General features: G+C 45.3%; 1 protein-coding gene across 3 annotated transcripts in view; it reads right to left on the bottom strand.

Annotated features, from left to right (window-relative positions):
• Positions 1 to 19,825, bottom strand: part of RAD9A (RAD9 checkpoint clamp component A) — a 621,237-nt gene that overhangs the window by 416,238 nt on the left and 185,174 nt on the right. For all 3 annotated transcript variants that reach the window (XM_068255230.1, XM_068255228.1, XM_068255229.1), the window contains exon 5: positions 867 to 981. In XM_068255230.1, coding sequence (XP_068111331.1) covers positions 867 to 981 — 115 coding nt within the window. The remainder of the gene's footprint in view (positions 1 to 866; positions 982 to 19,825) is intronic.

Genomic DNA, 19,825 nt, shown 5'->3' with positions numbered 1-19,825 from the left:
CAGTCAGCGTGAGTGTCTGCTGCTGTCACAGCCGCCTGTGCTGCTCACGCCTTCCTCTTCTCTTCCTCGTGGCCCAGCCACGTAGGACGTGACGAGCGGCGCAGTGGAGTTTGGCTTGCCCGGCTGCCTCTCTCTTTTCATTAGCAGGAGAGAGGTGCCAGTGCCATAAAGAAGCTCTTTGATTGGAGGGCGGAAGAAAGCGGGGGGCAGAAAGGAGAATTGACCTGGCTTAGCCACCCGAGTCCGGCTCCAAGGCTTTCCACAATGATGTGCATATGCACAGAAGGATGGCTGAAAATTTACTCAGATTTAAACAGACACTTGTTCTCTAATACGGAGGACAACAGATTTTTTGGGGGGCATTTGGACGGACTGTCCGTCTAAGTAAATATGCTTGGCAACCCTGGTTACAATATCATGCCCAATGTCTGGCAAAACTAATCAGCAATAGCACACAATGCTTTTAAATGTATGGCTCCCCACCTTGCAACATCATAATTCTCTACACTGCTTGCAAAACTCAGGACAGCATATCACACACTAAGCCCTCAAAGTCAAAGAGATAGAGTATGATGCGTAAGTCACTCAGGTAGGCAGTGTAGGATCTACCCAGAAGTGCTTTGCAATCTACCAGCAGATCATGATCTACCTAATCCATGCTTTGGATCCATTTTGGATTTTTCTGACTATGGTGAAGTGTTTGTGATTGGTTGCTATAAGGGACTGGACAGTGAGTAAGACTGCACTTTTTTTTCTCCCACATAGATGTTCTCTTTGCTGCAATTCTGCACACTTAAAAAACAATTGCAGAATCTCACACATGTAGAAATACGATTGGATATTTCATTAAACAGAGATATTCTCACCATACTTGCAGAAAAGCTGAATCACTAAACGGCTGTTGCTGTTATTCAAACTTATCAGACATTTCTCGACTGTTTTTTCTAGTGATGGCAAGGAGCGAAAGACACTGATCACGGACTGAAAAAAATGAAAGGAAAAGATAAGAATTTCCACAAGAACAACTTGCTGAAAAACACAATTTGGATGTAAATCATGTGACGCCTTCAGTATGTCATATCTAATATGTCATATTAGATTCATCATAAGCCCTACACATTTTTATTACAGAATTCCAAAATCCTCTCAGTCACACAAAAAAAGTTAAACTTTCTCAAGAGTTACTGTATATTCTGGCGTATACGACTTTTTAACCCTTGAAAATATTCTGAAAAGTCGGGGTCGTCTTATACGCTGGGTGTCATTGATGCCGGACGATGCGTCCAATCCTGTTACCGACTCTCAGATCTCGCTGCTGAGGACTGTAGTGAAGCGGCGCAGGCGCACATGTGCGAGATTTGAGAGGCAGAGAAGGAGGTAAATAGAATACAAGGGTGGGCCAGAAATGTGAAAGCGGTGTGTTTTATGGACACAGCGCAATCTATTCTTCTATACTGCTCTGATAAACAGGGTGACAGGGAGAGCTGACCAATCTACTTAGGGAGAGTTGACTAATCCAACCAGTCAATCGCCTATATACTGTTACTTACTGGGTACCACATACTACAGTACAGCACCAGTATCTGTTCATACATAGCACCAGTATATGATTTTTTTTAATTTCTATTTGGTGTGCTTTGGAAGAGGGGTAGTCTTATACGTTGAGTATATCCCAAACTCTATAGTTTAAGTGGAAAAGTTGGGGAGGTCATCTTATAGGCCGAAATATACGGTAATTGAATTTAAATATACGGTAATTAAATATACAATCTCAAAGCGCCAGAGCTGCAGACAACACATTGTTGCTAATTTTCTGCGGGGTTGCACTCAGTGATGGGGGACAACACAGCAGAGAGGGAAGCCTCAATAGGATCCTGAGGCTTCGGCTTGGGTACTCTTTAACCTCTTCAGCCTACAGTGTTGTTCACCTTATGCACCCGAGCAACTTTCACCTCCCATTCATTCGCCAATAACTTTATCACTACTTATTACAATGAAATTATCTATATCTTGTTTTTTCTGCCAACATTTAGGCTTTCTTTGGGTGGTACATTTTGATAAGAATTATTTTATTCTAAATCCATTTTAACAGGAAGATTAACAAAGAAATGGAAAAAAAATCATTATTTCTCAGTTTTTGGCCATTATTGTTTGAAATTAATACATGCTACCGTAATTAAAACCCATGTATTTTATTTGACCATTTGTCCTGGTTATTACACCGTTTAAATGATGTCCTCATCACAATTTATGGCACTGATATATTTTATTTGGAAATAAAGGTGCATTTTTTCAATTTGTGTCCATCACTATATACAAGCGTACAATAAAAAAAAATATATTAATATACTCTCGACATGCATATTCAAAAAGTTCAGACCCTTAGGTAACCATGCTTTTTTTTGTTTTTGATTTTTATATTGTAAAAATTTTTTATTAAAAATTTGATTTAAGTCATTTTTGGTGTGGGAGGTAAACAGCAAATTTTAAATGTAATATAAGTTATTTATTTAATAAAAAAAAAATTATGTGGGTGTTTTACTATTTGGCCACAAGATAGCCACAGCCAAAAAGTCCTGGAAGCAAATGATCTCCCTTCCAGAAAGCATTAGGAGGACGGGAAACTTTTTTCTGCAGGAAGATCGCGGCCTAAGAGGCTGTCAGTTTTTCTATGGGGGGCTTAGATCAATGAATGGGAACTATATTCCCATTCATTGATCTCAGGGCTAACGGCAGGCGGTGGGATTGCTCGCGTGAGCCATTTGTGGAAGTTGTCCAAAAAAACTTGGCACTATGTGCGGATTGTGAATTGTGTTTTGCAGGGTTGTCTGCCACTATACTGATAGTGAGTAGAGACGTGAGGCACAGTGGTCTATTGCTATAATCTGTCCGGGGTGGAGTGACCCTTTCATTGCTGCAATCCCGAGTACTATAAATTTCCCATTTGAAGCGCAGTGGGTGATTGCCATTTGTTTAGAATGATAGAAAGTAGTAATATAGCCTCAAATGTGTGTAAATAACATCAGCTGCAGCTCTGTGTGTTCTGTATGTTCTGTGTATTCCTGGTTCCCGGAGCATTCAAGTAAGGAAAAAGTACAGTTTATTCTCTGTATCTAAAAATCCCTCAGCTGTTCTCACATGATCTGTGAAAATGAAGTGTGTGTGTGTGTGTGTGTGTGTGTGTGTGTGTGTGTGTGTGTGTGTGTGTGTGTGTGTGTGTGTGTGTGTGTGTGTGTGTGTGTGTGTGTGTGTGTGTGTGCATGCGTGCGTGCGCAAAAACAAACAGTAAGTCATTCCTCTGTGAATAGTGACAGATGAGTAGAACCTAGCTGGTATAGCTCTAGCCTCTAGCCCGATGCCAACACAAACTGTTACAAACAGCTGGTAAACAGGGCTTTTTTCACACAGGGGGCTAGATTCACTAAACCGTGATAACTCAAATATCACACTTTAGCAAATATATCACACCTCATCAAAGTTAAACCCCCTTATCCGAGTAGCATAGCGAGCGCTACGAACCCGCAGGGGCTCAGGGCAGGACGAGTGCCATTGCCAATTAGCAGGCATAAGTTCATAGTGCTCGCTATGCTACTCTGATAAGGCGTTTTAACTTTGATAAGGCGTGATATCTTTTATAAGGTGTGATATCTTTGATAAGGTGTGATATTTGAGTTATCACGGTTTAGTGAATCAAGCCCAGGCTGCGAACAGAAACTTACTATTGTTGCTGGCTAAAAGTTTAAATGACATCTATCAAAGTTAACTATAATTCTAAATGCCATAGATTTCCAGTAATTACTTGCAAATAGCAATGCAAAAACTTTTTTTTTCATCTTTTCATTTTTGTGAACAAAATATGACATTTACAGAGAACAGTTTTTACTGTGAGCATAACCATGGAGGAATGTTTCCAGCACAATCAGCATACAGAAACAGTCCTAACTAACAGTAATCTTGTGACTTGAAACTCTTCAGATTGATAGAAAGCAGAAATATAGCTTCAAATAGTGTATACATAACTTATCAGCTTTTCCGGTTTCTCTCTCTGCTCATGCAGTATAAAGTAAACAGCCTTTACAGCCAGGAACAACTCATTCTGAACATGGGGGGGGGGGGGGGGGGGGGGCTGTTCTCATATGATCTGTCAGAAAGCATGTGTGTAAGCAGGGCAGAAAAAAACTGAAAATCATTCCTCTGTGAATAGTGACGGAGAAGTGAAAGACAACATTTACTTATGGTAAAGTATTTTCCATAAGTCAGGACAGCACCCCTCCTTGAGACTTACACTAAATGGTTTAAAGAGGCGCCCTGGTGGTATATAAAAGCGTTTAAAAGCAGTTTTAAAACCGATAAAGGTTTGTGGTTGCTTACCTCAAGGACGACAAATCTTTGTAGGGACAAAAGATTTTATAGGTAGCACAGGCAACGCGTTTGACGTGTCTGAGCCCGCTTCCTCAGGCTAATAGCAGTGCCTATATCAGTAAACATGAGACTCCTAAGTATACTAATATTAAAGATATACATACATTTACAGCATCAGATTGTAATCAGCGATAGCATTGTATCCAGTGTTTCATTTTATATATATTGTTACAGATGAACAGATCACATTATAAATAATGTACATATTATATTAGGAGTATTTACACTTATCTTACGGTATATATGTATATATGTTAATACTAGTATACTTAGGAGTCTCATGTTTACTGATCTAGCAGAGTAACCAAGCAGCTCAGGGTGACCCAAACTACTAGGAATGTATAGGGGGATATAAAAGGAACCAAAAAGCCCCCCTACTAAAAAAGCAAAGCTTGGTGTAATTGCCTTCTTAAAAACAGAAGGACATTTGCAATAATTCAGTTATAAATGAACATTTGTGGTTACCCACAATGCACACCTACTAAATATGCAAATTATCGCTTTTCTTTACTGATATAGGCACTGCTATTGGCCTGAGGAAGCGGGCTCAGACCCGTCAAACACGTTGCCTGTGCTACCAATAAAATCTTTTGTCCCTACAAAGATTTGTCATCCTTGAGGTAAGCAACCTCAAACCCTTATCGGTTTTAAAACTGCTTTTAAACGCTTTTATATACCACCAGGGTGCCTCTTTAAACCATTTAGTGCATCCCTAACCCCCATACGATACCCGTGTGAGGGGTGGAGGCAGAACATACGTGGTTTACACCACGGTGGACATCTGCCTCCCTTCTTTTTTCCAAGGAGAGTGACCACATCCAGGTCCTTAGTGACCTCCCCGAGTGGAGTCGGGTTAATTGTCTCCACCTGTTTCCTGTGGTCGGTTGCCCCTCTGCAACCCACTCTTGTGAGTAGATTCTTATCTTCTACATTGACAATTTTGACTAAACATATTACACTATTGGGCTCCCGTGTTTTTGTTTCCTGTGTCTTTTCCCCAGAAGGTGTCCTGACACCAATCATCCACTACTCCTTGAGACTGGTCTCTCTTCCCCAATTTGGACAGGAAGCTAAAAGATTAAAAAATTAGCATAACAAGCAGGCAGGCAGCATAAATATCCGTAACTAACCATGAGTCCTCAGTTTGTTTTTCTGTCCCGGACAGAACGCATCGGGAGGAATCCTCCGCAGGGGCTATCTATGTCTGGCGGCAAGGGCAGCGCTGCTGCAGGCTCAGCTGTAACACGGGTCAGGGGAGCCGGCTTGAGTCTGCATAGTGTAGAGGAGGCTTCTCGCTATCGGCAGCATATTTATGCATGCAGGGGCACGCAATGGAAGTTCCGGTCGTATACCCGAAATAAGTCACGCCCTGGCGTCCCGCTTCTCATCAGGTGCAGGTGGTTTATGACTTTATTTAAATGCAGTGCAGTGTTCTCCCCAGAGCCTATTAGCCGGGCGGAGCGCCCGGCTGGTCTCAGCTTCACGCCCACCTGTGGTTACAGCGTGCATCAGATTTTCTTCCCCCACATTCAATGCAGTGTGCAGCGGCTGTGTTATTGGAGCCAGCCTCTGTCACGCTATCTCCACCCTCCCCTCAGCTTCTGCATATCCGTGATGTAGAGGGGCAGGGAGAGCCTGGTAACTGAAGTTACACAGGCACCGCGAGAACTTCAAAGGAAGGAGCCGAAAGCGATTGAATCCCGATCTGCATGACTAGTGCAGAGGACAAGCTCTCCTCCTCATCCAGTCTTCACATCGCAGCAAACTTCCCAGAATGTGTTCCAGCCTCACCTCCAGCCTCGCAGGTCAGAAGTCAGAGCACAGGGAAGAGTGTGGAGCAGCGTTTGCTCATGTCGGGAAGACAGCATTGCAGGGCAGATGGTTATCTGTTAATCCCTGGTAAGGTGGTGACTGATAGCCATTAGCTGCCTCTGCGTGCTGTGCCTGGTGTAGCGTCACCTCTATGGCATGCCCCCCTTTCAGATACACTTTGTTTGCTGGGAGGAGAGGAGACAGACATTTTTACAACTACTGTATTGCTGTCCTTCCCCCAACTGCTCTGCTCGGACATATTACATTGATGTAAACCTGTCTGCAGACCTCCTGCAGTGTGCTGTGCAAGTTACAGGAGCTGTGAGAGTGCTGCATTTTCACTGCTTGCAGTCCTCTCCTCTCTGACCCACACATTGTTTTTTTTTTTTAGTTATTGCCCCCCCCCCTTTCTTTTCTACACTGGTATACATATTTTTTCTTCTACCTTTAGTCTGTCTCTCCCTCTCACACATTTCCCTTTTGTCTCTCACATTCCTCCTTGTTTTTTCTTTCCCAGTCCTTTTTTCCCCTCTGTAGTACATGCTGTTTAGCACAGATAAGCAACAAGCATGTGTACATCATGCTTGTGTGCAAGGGAGATCATCCAGTGTAACTTACCCATCAGTAGTTCCCAGTGTGTTTCCTCCTTACCCACTTCCTCATTCAAAAGCACCCAGCATGATCCACCTACACTCCTCCCTACCAAGTAGCACCCAACACGATCCACCCTGCCCCTCCCTACCAAGTAGTAGCACCCAGCATCACCCTTCAACTCCACCCAATGTGACCTTACTTCCCCACCCGGCTACTTTTTCATGCCACCCGGCTGGTAAGAAATTCTGGGGAGAACACTGCAGTAGCATTCCATGTTCCCTCTCTCTATCGGGTAACATGGAGGGAACGCCGCAGGCCCTACTCCAATGCAATCTGCTGAGTCTGGCACTGAACCCTCTCTGGTAAGCAGCACAGGGGTGCTCTCTTACCTTATTATATATTGATATATATTATGAGGAGGATGTTGTGGAACCTGCATTAATTAGGGGCATAATGTGCTCTATTGCAGCCCAAAATGGATAAGTCAAGCTCCAAGCATCATTCATCTTCTAGATAGTACAGCTCTGGAATCTCATTGATGCTGGCGATCAATGACACAGGGACTTGGCTCAATGAATGCATTGATCTCCCCTCTAACGGGCGGCAATGAGTACCCGTGCAGGATCGAGCGGCAGCCACCCACAGCAATAGATGATTAACTAGGTCCCTGAGCAGGAAACGAAGTCCTGTGGGACGTAGAAAATCAGTGTCAAACCACATAGGTGGTTAAAATGCAGCTAAACTAAAATAATTCTTAGCAAAAAGTACCACCCAAATAAAGCATACTTTGTGGCAAAAAAAGGATGTATAGATCATGTCGGCATCATAAGTGGCAGAAGTGATTGGTGAATGAATGGGAGGAGTGTGAAATGTGAAAATTGCTCTGATTTTTAAGGGTGAAATAGCCTGTAGTGGGGAAGTGGTTAAACTATTTAGCATTTAAAACTTACCATCATGGAAATCGCAATAATTAAATTTGAATTGATTTTAGGACAGCAGGCACACTTGCATAAACAACTAAAATACCAATAGTTATCTCATGTCGCATGCAATTTCAAGTAAGCTGTAAGATGATCCAAAGAGAGGTGCTTTGAAACACTGACACTTTATTCGGCCTGAGGAAGTGGGCGACAACCCACAAAATTACCTGTGCTTAATAAAATTCATATTTATATGAACTTGTCGTTATTGAGGTCACCCTTATTTTTAGCTTTTTTTTTTAACTCAGTTACTCTACTTCTAGGCACCTCTTACCCACTTTGTGCTTTTCACACTCCTTTGGGAGGGGTGTATATTGGTACCTAGTGGCTTTCAGAGGTGCTCAGAAGGAGCTGATTCCATGTTCAAGTGGTTTTGATTATGGCTTCACCCACTTCCGATTCAACCATCGAGTTCCGTTTCAAATGTGGTTACAGGTAGGAATTAAGCATTAAATCCGTAATAACATGTCAGAATTACGAACGGTAATTAGAACAGCAAGAGGAGGAGGAATTTGTGACATGGCATAGGCCATGACCCCTGGCGGTGTGACAACAACCGTTAAAAAAACACCACCAGGAGGTTACAGGAAGTGGTCGTAAAGCCCACACTGTGTCCAATACACAACTGGGACAGCACAGTTTTCAACCCAGACACCTCATTTTTTTTCACGTTTTAAACAAACGATAGAGCCATTTTTTTTTTCAAATTCTTTATTGAGAAAGAGGTATACATAAGAAAACTGACACATTGCAATAGGATATCATCATATGAATTTCACATAGGCCATGTCAGTTACAGCAGAATCATCTTATCTTGCATACAGAAACCAGATGCTAATAACAGTAAAATAAGCACAGCACAGAAGATGGGTTAAGTTGTATGGATACCTCTGACACATTTCACCCTCCTCGTCTCCAAAGAATATAATAAGGTGATGGAAGGGATGAGCTTCTACTGCAAACGTAGTAGGGTTTTTAACAAATCATGAACTGGTCCGGCTAAGGTTAACGTCAGGGAGGTTAAAAGTGATGAGTCAGTATTTCTGAGCGTGTATATGACAAACACCAAGAGGGGTATGAGGAAAGCACGGCATGCAATTTCTCAGGAAACGCCTCATAAGTGCGCCAAGGCATCTTTCAGATCTTCAGATTCTCTATATACAAACCATAGATTCCAAATCTTGGAAAACGCCTCGTTTGTTTATAAGGAACATCCTATCTCTCTCTAGGCTTTGGATCTGATCTAGTTCTTGGATCACTAAGGTAAGAGTGGGTAAAGTGGTTTTGTCCCAAAGTCTGACTAAGGGTGCATACACACATCAGACCATAGTCTTTGGAAAATGAAAGATCACAGACCAATTTTACCCCCTTCCATGTAGTATGAGAGCCATACTCTACACAGTCTATTCTATTGAGCTGAACTCCCCATCAGATAGAAATCTTTGCAAGATGCTGCACACAAAGATGCTGTACACATTCAAAAGATCAGCATCTGCAAAAGACCAGCATCTGCAAAAGACCAGCATCTGCAAAAGACCAGCATCTGCAAAAGACCAGCATCTGCAAAAGACCAGCATCTGCAAAAGACCAGCATCTGCAAAGACCAGCATCTGCAAAGACCAGCATCTGCAAAGACCAGCATCTGCAAAGACCAGCATCTGCAAAATGCAAAAGATCAGTTCCTGCAAAAGATCGGCTCCTGCAAAAGATCGGTTCCTGCAAAAGATCGGCTCCTGCAAAAGATCGGGGCTCCTGCAAAAGATCGGGGCTCCTGCAAAAGATCGGGGCTCCTGCAAAAGATCGGCTCCTGCAAAAGATCCGGCTCCTGCAAAAGATCCGGCTCCTGCAAAAGATCCGGCTCCTGCAAAAGATCCGGCTCCTGCAAAGGATCCGGCTCCTGCAAAGGATCCGGCTCCTGCAAAGGATCCGGCTCCTGCAAAGGATCGGCTCCTGCAAAGGATCGGCTCCTGCAAAAGATCCGGCTCCTGCAAAAGATCCGGCTCCTGCAAAAGATCGGCTCCTGCAAAAGATCCGGCTCCTGCAAAAGGTATTCATAGTCTATGATATCTGCAGATCCTCATACACACCTTGTTTAACAGACATTCATCTGCAAATCTGACAATCTGCAGATCTGAAGATCCATCCTGGTGGATATGATCTGCAGATGTATGTCTGTTAAACAAGGTGTGTATGAGGATCTGCAGATATCATAGACTATGAATGCATTTTGCAGGACTTGATCTTTTGCAGGAACTGATCTTTTGCAGATACTGAGCTGTTGCATGTGTGCAGCATCTTTGTGTGCAGCATCTTGCAAATGTTTTTATCTGATGGGGAGTTCAGCTCAATAGAATAGACTGTGTAGAGTATGCTCTCATACTACATGGAAGGGGGTAAAATTGGTCTGTGATCTTTCATTTTCTAAAGACTATGGTCTGATGTGTATATGCACCTTTAGACTGTTTTGGCAGCATTTAAAATATGCCTGACAACAGATTGTTTGTAAGCTTTCATTTTCTAGTTATGCATGTGTAACAAATAAAACGAACAGGTTATATGTGAGCCTCTATTTGTCATTTCCCTGACCAGTTTCTCACAACTCCAAAGTATATGTACTAAGGATCCTGCTTCAGATTTACAATGTCAGCAGTTAGGGCCTTTGAGTGGAAAAATCTGACTAATTCGTAGAAAGCGGTAATACCAGCGTGCCAGTATTTTATAATTGGTTTCTTGGATACGAACAGCCACACTAGATTTATGTGCAAAGATGCATATATTAGCTCTCTCTTTTTTGGTGAATGTAACGTCCAGGTCCTTTTCCCATTCTTGTAGGTATTTTAGGTCTTCTAGGGGTCTGTCAATCAGGAGTTTGTAGATTAAGGACAGGGTTTGTTTGATTGGGCCTGCTGCCAAACATGCATCCTCAAAGGGGGTCTTAAGGGTTCTGTGTGATGTGTTCACATCTAATGAAGCTAAGAGATGCCTAATTTGGAGAAGGCCCCACCAATCCAGTGACTGATTATTAAATAATCTAAGTTCTGCTAGGGTAAGCCATCCTTGATACCTGTGAAGCTTGCTAATATCAAAGTGTGGCAGTGTTCCCTTAGATAAAGCTGAGAACAACCTTGTGGGAATTCTGGGTTGTTAAAAAATGGGAAGAAGGGGCGTGGGCCAGGGGAAGATCTGCTGAGAGGATCTGGCTGCCTGCAGTGTTTTAAGAGTTGTGTACACTAACTGTGAGGTAGACCACCGGTGTTTAGGGTTGTTTGAGGCCCAAGGAAGTAGTCGAAGTGGGGAGGAGGTGAGTGATTGCTCCAGGGATACCCATTGTTTAGTAGTAACATGTCTGTTCCAATCCACAATACATGTGAGTAAAGCAGCCCGATAATAACTTAGTACATCAGGGACTGCTAGGCCACCATCAACTTTCGTCCTTTACAGTGTGAATCTATTAATTCGTGGGGGTTTGCCTTTCCAAATATATCTGTTAAAGACCGCTTGCACTCGTATGAGGAACTGTTTTGGAATAGCTACTGTGAGTGTCTGAAAAAGATAAAGCAGACGTGGGATAAGATTAATTTTGATAATGGAGCTTCTTCCCATCCATGAGCAATGCGTCAATTCCATTTTTTTTAGATCTGCAGATAGCTTATCCAAAAGAGGTGGAAAGTTGGCCTTAAATATATCCCTGGTGTCAATTTGGTGCCTAAATAAGTGATGTGGTTTGTGTTCCATTTAAAGGGGAAATTGTTTTTAATCTGATCCATTAGATTAGCGTCTAGGTTTACATTCAGCGCCTCACTTTTATCATAGTTAATTTTGAAGAGAGAGAGCCCCAAATTAGCAAAACTCTGCTATCAAGTTAGGGAGAGAAATGATCGGGTTGGAGATGTAGAAGGGCAGGTCATCCGCGTATGCTGCTACTTTATGCATGGTGTGCCCAATTTGGAGGCCGGAGACATTAGGGTTGTCCCTTATACGGCACAGAAAAGGCTCCAAGGCCAGAGCAAATATTAAGGGGGAAAATGGACAACCCTGTCTCGTTCCATTGCCAATTTCCAGGCTATCTGACAGAACTCCGTTAACCCTAATACGGGCCGATGGTTTGGAGTACAAACAATTAACACATGCACGCATTCTGTCTTCCAGACCAATGTGAGACAACACCTCCACCATCCAGGTCCAGTTAACTGTCAAATGCCTTTTCGGCGTCTATTGATAGAAGCATACAAGGTATGTTCGCTGGCCGAGCGGACTGGACCAGGTTTAGTGTGCGGATTGTGTTGTCCCTGGCTTCCCTATCAGGGATAAAACTCACCTGGTCCCAATTGACCAGGTGACTCATCCAGGGAGCAAGTCTATTGGCTAGTGTTTTGGCAAATATCTTGAGATCAAGATTAAGAAGCGAGATAGGCTAAGAAGCGAGATAGGCCTATAGCTCACGCAAGAGGTGGGATCTTTACCAGCCTTATGGATCACAGAGATATGTGACTCCAGTGTTTGTGGCGGGAACGAGACAGGGTTGTCTGGGTCAGCTATTGCATTAAAAGTGGCGCATAGCCTGGGGATCAGCAATTGTTTGTATTTCTTGTAGTATTATATAGGTAGCCCATCTGGCCCCGATGCTTTGCCTGGTTTGATCTGGGCGATCACCCTGGCTACTTCGTCTTCAGTGAAGCAGGCATCTAGTTCCTCAATCATGTGAGGCTTGGCATTCTTGAGGAGCGTAGATAGGCCTGTATTCTACTGCGAAAGACTGCTCTAGAGTGTTGATCTTGTTTGTCTAAAAGGTTATAGAGACCTGCATAAAATGCTCTAAAGGCTCTCGCCATTGTCTCATTCCTAATGCGGTGTTTAGCTTTACGATCAATAATCCTGGCAATATAATTCCTTTGTTGCTGTTGTCGCAGTGCTCTCGCCAGAAGCCTACCTGATTTATTGTCATGTAAATGGTAGAGGTTCTATAACCTGAAAGCTGCTTTCTGGGCTTTAAAATACATAATTTTATTTACTTTTTCCCTGGCATTAGTCAGGTTGTCATAATCCTGTTCTAGGAGATGTTTTTTGTGTTTTTGTCCAAGGGTCAGAATTTCCTGAAGCAGCTTGGACAGCTCTGCGTCTCTCTCTTCAGCTTCGCCCCCAATTGGATTAAATAGCCTTGTAGGACACAATTATGGGCCTACCAAACAGTAGGCTCGGGGGATTCTCCATTGTTATTAACTGTGAAATAATGTACTATTTCTCTCCTAATTCTGTCGGCCGTGGCCTCAACATTTAGCATTGTAGTATTAAGTTTCCAATTGAAGGGTCTTTCATTTTTGGCCTTATTGACTAAGGTCAGGAGTACTGGAGCATGGTCAGAGTACGTCATAATACCAATAGAGGCACTGTCGGCGGACTGATAAGGCTGTTCCTGAACGATCCGCCCGCCTGAACGTTCAGGAACAGCCTTATCAGTCCGCCGACAGTGCATACACACGCACTACAGTCTGCTGAAAACCCGCCCAGCGGGAGGTGCTGGCGGACCCGTCGTTGCCTGCTGTAGTGCGTGTGTACGCACCTTAAGTTATGTGTTCTCAGAATGCAATCAATTCGAGAGAACACGTTGTGCACAGCAGAATAAAAGGGTAAATCCTTATCTGTGGGGTGGAGGACCCTCCAGACATCTACTAGTTGCCTTTCTGCAAGAGCTTTTTTAAGTGTATTGATCTTAGAGTGGGAGATAGAAGATCTGCCTTGAGATGTATCCAACGCAGGGTTAAGCAGAACATTCAAGTCTCCCCCTACAATGATGCTGCCTTCTGCAAAGGATTCCAAGATATTTAAGAATCGTAATAAGAAGGCAATCTGATCAACATTTGGGGCATAAACTGAGCACAACGTGTACTTTTGTTCATTAGACATTTGAGCATTACATATCTACCTCGATCATCTCTATACACTTGTTCTTGAGATATTGGAACATCATTACCAATGAGAATTGCCGTGCCCCTAGACTTGGAGTCGGGTGTGTTACTAAAGTAAGCTTTTTAAACAAATTCAACGACAAATTAATGTCCTAGGTACAATTGGTATTTCCACCTAGTTTTCCCACAATCTAGGTATTCTAACTGACGCACAATCCCATCTAGGTATATCCTCTCGAAACCAACGCAAGAGACTTGAAATTATCTCACATAAGGTCAATGACTTTTTAACAGGGGCGTAGGGCCTGTGGTCGCAACGGTCGCCTCGGCGACCGGGCCCGGCTCCTGAAGAGGCGGGGGAGGGGCCCGGGGGGCCCATGTCCGTTTGGACTCGGAGATCCCTGCGTGCGTTATTGGGAGGGGGGAGCTGCAGCCGTGCGGAGGGCAGCCCGACCTCTCCCCGGGCCCCCCCCCCTCAGATGCAGAGTGCGCGGCGCACGGAAGCGCTGTAGGCAGAACTCACCTGCCTGCGTTCCAAGCGCTGCTGGTCTCCTCCCGCTCTGCATAGATCTGCTGTTACACACTGCTTCCGGCTAAACAGGAAGCAGTGTGTAACAACATCTATACAGAGCGGGAGGAGACCAGCGGCGCAGGGACGGAGGTGAGTTCCGCCTACAGCGCTTCCGTGCGCTGCGCACTCTGCATCTGAGGGGGAGAGGAAGGGAGGGAGAGGGCAGCTAGCGACCTACCTACCTACCTAACCTACCCTGGGGGGCCAGCTACCTACCTAACCTATCCTGGGGGGCAGCTACCTACCTAACCTACCCTGGGGGGCCAGCTACCTACCTAACCTATCCTGGGGGGCCAGCTACCTACCTAACCTACCCTGGGGGGCCAGCTACCTACCTAACCTATCCTGGGGGGCCAGCTACCTACCTAACCTATCCTGGGGGGGCCAGCTACCTACCTAACCTATCCTGGGGGGCCAGCTACCTACCTAACCTATCCTGGGGGGCCAGCTACCTACCTAACCTATCCTGGGGGCCAGCTACCTACCTAACCTATCCTGGGGGGCCAGCTACCTACCTAACCTATCCTGGGGGGCCAGCTACCTACCTAACCTATCCTGGGGGGCCAGCTACCTACCTAACCTATCCTGGGGGGCCAGCTACCTACCTAACCTATCCTGGGGGGCCAGCTACCTACCTAACCTATCCTGGGGGGCCAGCTACCTACCTAACCTATCCTGGGGGGCCAGCTACCTACCTAACCTATCCTGGGGGCCAGCTACCTACCTAACCTATCCTGGGGGGCCAGCTACCTACCTAACCTATCCTGGGGGGCCAGCTACCTACCTAACCTATCCTGGGGGGCCAGCTACCTACCTAACCTATCCTGGGGGGCCAGCTACCTACCTAACCTATCCTGGGGGCCAGCTACCTACCTAACCTATCCTGGGGGGCAGCTACCTACTCTAACCTATCCGGGGGGGCAGCTACCTACTCTAACCTATCCTGGGGGAAAGCTACCTAATCTATCCTGGGGGGCAGCTACCTAACCTATCCTGGGGGGCACCTACCTCATCTAACCTATACTGGGGGGCAGCTACCTAATCTAACCTATACTGGGGGGCACCTACCTATCTAACCTGGGGGCACTTAATTGTCTAACCTGTATTCGGGGCACCTAGCTAGCCTATACAGGTGGCAACTATACTGGCTACCTATATTGGAGGCACCTACCTAACTAACCTATACTGGGGGCACCTACCTATCTAACCTATGCTGGGGGCAACTATTCTGGCTACCTATATTAGAGGCACCCACCTAGCTAACCTGTACTGGCGGCGCCTGCCTATCTAACCTATACTGGGGGCAACTATACTGGCTACCTATGCTGGAGGCACCTACCTGGCTAACCTATACCGGGGGCAACTATACTGGCGTACCTATGCCTGGCTACCTATACTGGGGGGACCTATAGCTGGCTATAGGGATTCGGATATGTGTGTGCGTCGGGTGTTGCCGGGGGAGGGGGGGCTGTTGTTGCCGTGGGGGGGGGGCCCACATCCAGATTCCGCATCGGGGCCCAGAGGTTTGTAGCTACGCCACTGCTTTTTAACGCATATGGACATGATAATATTGAAATCAGCTTCTATGGTTGTAAACAAGCTTTTCACCTATGCATAAATTATAGTATCCTAGAGATTGAGGAAAAGATTGTATTATTCTCTATGAAGACACATTTCTTGTAACCGGTTTATATACGCTCTTGAATTCAATAAAAAAAATAGTGTTACAAAAAAAAAAAAAAAAAAGTAAGCTTTTTGATAGTGCCCATTTCCGAGCCTAGGGGCAGAGCCCTCCCTAACGTGGGTCTCCTGGATAAGAATTACATTCGCTTTTTGCTTCCATAAATAGTTCAGTAGCGTAGAGCACTTTTCTGGGACATTAAGCCCCCTGGCGTTTATCGAAAATACCCTCAGGTCTGACATTTCATAAAACTGAGGATGACAATATACCCCCTAACGTATCTCAGCCGGAATCAGTTACAACAGAACCAAAAAATTAACCAAAACAAGCTAAACACATAGTCACGATTGACCAACATATGTACTGTCTTAAAAGACAGGGAATCCGCCATATTGTACAATACAATACAATAACATTTCTATAGTGCTTTTCTCCCATAGGACTCAAAGCGCTTAGGCTCTCTCAGATTCAGTAATTAGTAGGATGAAGTATTCACACAACAAAAGTTATATTTCTGCAAATGCCAAACTGAACAGGTGGGTTTTCAGTCTGGATTTAAACACGTCCAGGGATGGAGCTGTCCTGATCTGTTGAGGTAAGGAGTTCCAAAACGTAGGGGCAGCCTGACAGAAGGCTCTGGGACCAAAAGTTTCCAAGTGGACACTAGGTATGACTAGATTATTGGAACCTGTTGATCTGAGAATGCGGGGATTGCTACGCAGCTGCAACATATCTTTCATGTATCCAGGGCCCAGATTATTCAGGGATTTAAACGTCAGTAGGCCGATCTTGAATAGGACCCTCCATTCTATAGGTAGCCAGTGAAGGAAGTGCAGGACTGGCGTTATGTGGCAGTGACGGGGTTGGTTGGTTAGCAGTCTGGCAGCAGTATTCTGTATCAGCTGTAGGCGGTACAAGACCTTTTTTGGAAGGCCAGTGTAGAGAGCATTGCAGTAGTCCAGTCGGGATGTGATGAAGGCGTGGACTAAGGTTGGCAGATCTTCTGGGGGTATGAGGTGTATATTGACTGCCCTATGTGGGTGTGGAGAAGCCAGGACTAGTATGAGAGAAGTGAATGGCAAGAATCAATAGGAGAGCAAGAGTGAAGTGAGAAAAGAAGGTGGAAAGGAAAAGTAAAGAGAGTTCTGGCCAGTAAATTTAAAACATAGGATGAATCTGTTTTTGCAAGACCACTGGTAGGAGTAGTATAACAGAGGGGAAAAGCGGGAACGTATCTGCAACACGTGCCACTGAACGGAAATGAAGGAAAACTAGACTTAACCAGGATTTCCTACAGTACAAGACCAATCTGCTGCAGTTCCACACTGCCCTTGCTCATGCGAAACAGGAATACTTTACCAAGCTCATCGGAGCACAAGCTTCCAACCTCTGGCGTCTTTTTGCCACTTTCAACTCCCTGCTTAAACCCACCCCCTCATCCTCCGTTTCCTCCCTCTCTGCCACAGATATAGCCACCCACTTCACCAACAAAATTGTCTCCATCCGCCAGGAAATATCCAATCTCAAATCTTCACCTCCCACCCCCTCCCAACCAGCTCCTCCTCCACCCCATCCTCCCCTCACATCCTTCACTTCTACCACCGAGGAAGTCATCCACCTACTGCAGACTTCCCATACCACTACTCCCCCCCCCCCTTGACCCCGTCCCTTCTGATTTACTCCAGCCTCACTTCACGGAATTGGCCCCAGTCCTCACTACCCTGTTCAACCTCTCCCTATCCAAAGGAACCTTCCCCTCAGACTTCAAGCAGGCCACTGTACTACCCCTGCTCAAGAAACCCTCCCTCCACCGTCCTATCTCCCTACTCCTCTTTGCCTCAAAACTCCTTGAGCGTCTGGTTCACAAACGCCTGACCCAGTTCCTCAATGCCAACTCACTGCTAGACCCACTGCAAACCCGCAGGGCGATTGTTTTGCGGTTTTGGTTTTTGACCCTGCATATTTAGGCATGCAAAATCAAATGCATATTTGCATGAGCAATGTCTCGTGATTAGCCAATAGGCCAAATTTGCAAAGGCAGATTTGTCAGGTTCACTTTGTTGATGCACACATTTCCTCTCTGGTGTAATTAGCAATCTAGATTTCGGCCTGCCCACTCAACCGAAACTGCTCTCACCAAAGTGGTCAATAACCTTGCCTTAGCTAAAGCTGAAGGTAAATACTCCATTCTCCTCCTTCTTGACCTTTCAGCAGCTTTTGACACAGTAGATCATCCCCTACTCCTCCAGTCCCTCCAGTCCATGGGCATTCACGATCTTGCCCTGTCCTGGCTTTCATCCTACCTCTCCAACCGCTCCTTCACGACCGCCTTCAATGAGTCCTCGTCCACCCCCAACCACCTCTCGGTGGGAGTCCCCCAAGGTTCGGTCCTTGGCCCCCTACTGTTCACCCTATACACATCCTCCATTGGCAAGGTTATCTCCTCCATGGGTTTTAACTATCATCTGTATGCAGATGACACCCAGATCTACCTCCACACCCCTGACATATCCACCACTACCATGGACAAGGTCTCCTCCTGTCTATCAGCCATCTCCTCCTGGATGTCTGCTAGGTTCCTGAAGCTAAACCTAGACAAAAAACGGAATTTATGATCTTCCCACCCCGGACATCCATAAACCTCCCAGATGTGCATGTCACTGTTAACCACACTACCATTCACCCTACCTCTCAAGCCCGCTGTCTGGGTGTCACCCTGGACTCCGCACTCTCCTCCACCCCCCACATCCAAAACCTCACAAAGTCCTGCAACTTCCACCTTCGTAATATCTGTAAGATTCGCCCTTTCCTAACCTCTGCCACCACCAAACTCCTCATCCATGCCCTCATAATTTCCCGCCTTGACTACTGCAATGCCCTGCTGTCTGGTCTCCCTATGACCCAAACAGCCCCACTGCAGTCCATCATGAATGCGGCAGCCAGAATTATCCACTGCTCCCATCGCTCCACCACGGCGGATCCCCTCCTTGAATCCCTCCACTGGCTTCCTATCCAGTCCAGAATCAGATTCAAGATACTGTGTCTGACCTACAAATCTGTCCACAAAACCTGTCCAACCTACATTTCCGATCTTACTCAGAGGTACACACCTAGCCGCTCACTCCGCTCTTCCAATGAACTTCGCCTAACCCCCCCCACCCAGGCCCATGCACGCCTCCAGGACTTCTCAAGAGCTGCTCCAACACTATGGAACTCCCTACCTCCACCCATTAGGGCAGCCCCCTCCGACATCTTCAAGAAAGCCCTCAAAACTCACCTTTTCACTCTGGCCTACTACCCCTCACAAGTGCTCTAAACTCTGGTCTCCTACCTATCGTGTCCCTACCTCTCCCTTTAGATAGGGTCCTCCTCCTTTTGTGTCCAACCTGATCATGCACATCCATTACTGTGAACCCATGCTAGGTATCTGAGTGAACCTAACTTGCCTAATCTCCATGCTCCACTCCAGTGACTGAATAAGCATTACCTTGTACTCATACTGTGCTGCATGATCTGGTCTTTCTTGTATTCAGGTATTGTCATTCTGCTGTATGTCACCCCTAAATATTGTATGTATCCCTATTTATTCTCCAGCGCTGCATAATATGTTGGCGCTTTATAAATACAATTAATAAATAAATAAATTTCAACCTATGAGCATAAAGTTCAGCACAGAGTGGTCCGCTGCAGTCATTTTGCTTGAAATAGTAATGCGCACTTATATAAGAGATCGCATACATGGGTCACAACAGACCATAGCGAGAGTCCGCTAACCCCTCTGAACAAGAGAAATAATAAGTGTAAAAGTACTTAACTGAGTAAAGAAGGTATGGGAAGGTACCCTTATTCCGGCTGTTGT

The sequence above is a fragment of the Hyperolius riggenbachi genome, chromosome 10 (assembly GCF_040937935.1).
Source record: "Hyperolius riggenbachi isolate aHypRig1 chromosome 10, aHypRig1.pri, whole genome shotgun sequence".
NCBI lineage: Eukaryota > Metazoa > Chordata > Amphibia > Anura > Hyperoliidae > Hyperolius > Hyperolius riggenbachi.
Note: the sequence above shows the minus strand (reverse complement) of the source record. Positions and strands in the feature narration are given on the sequence as shown.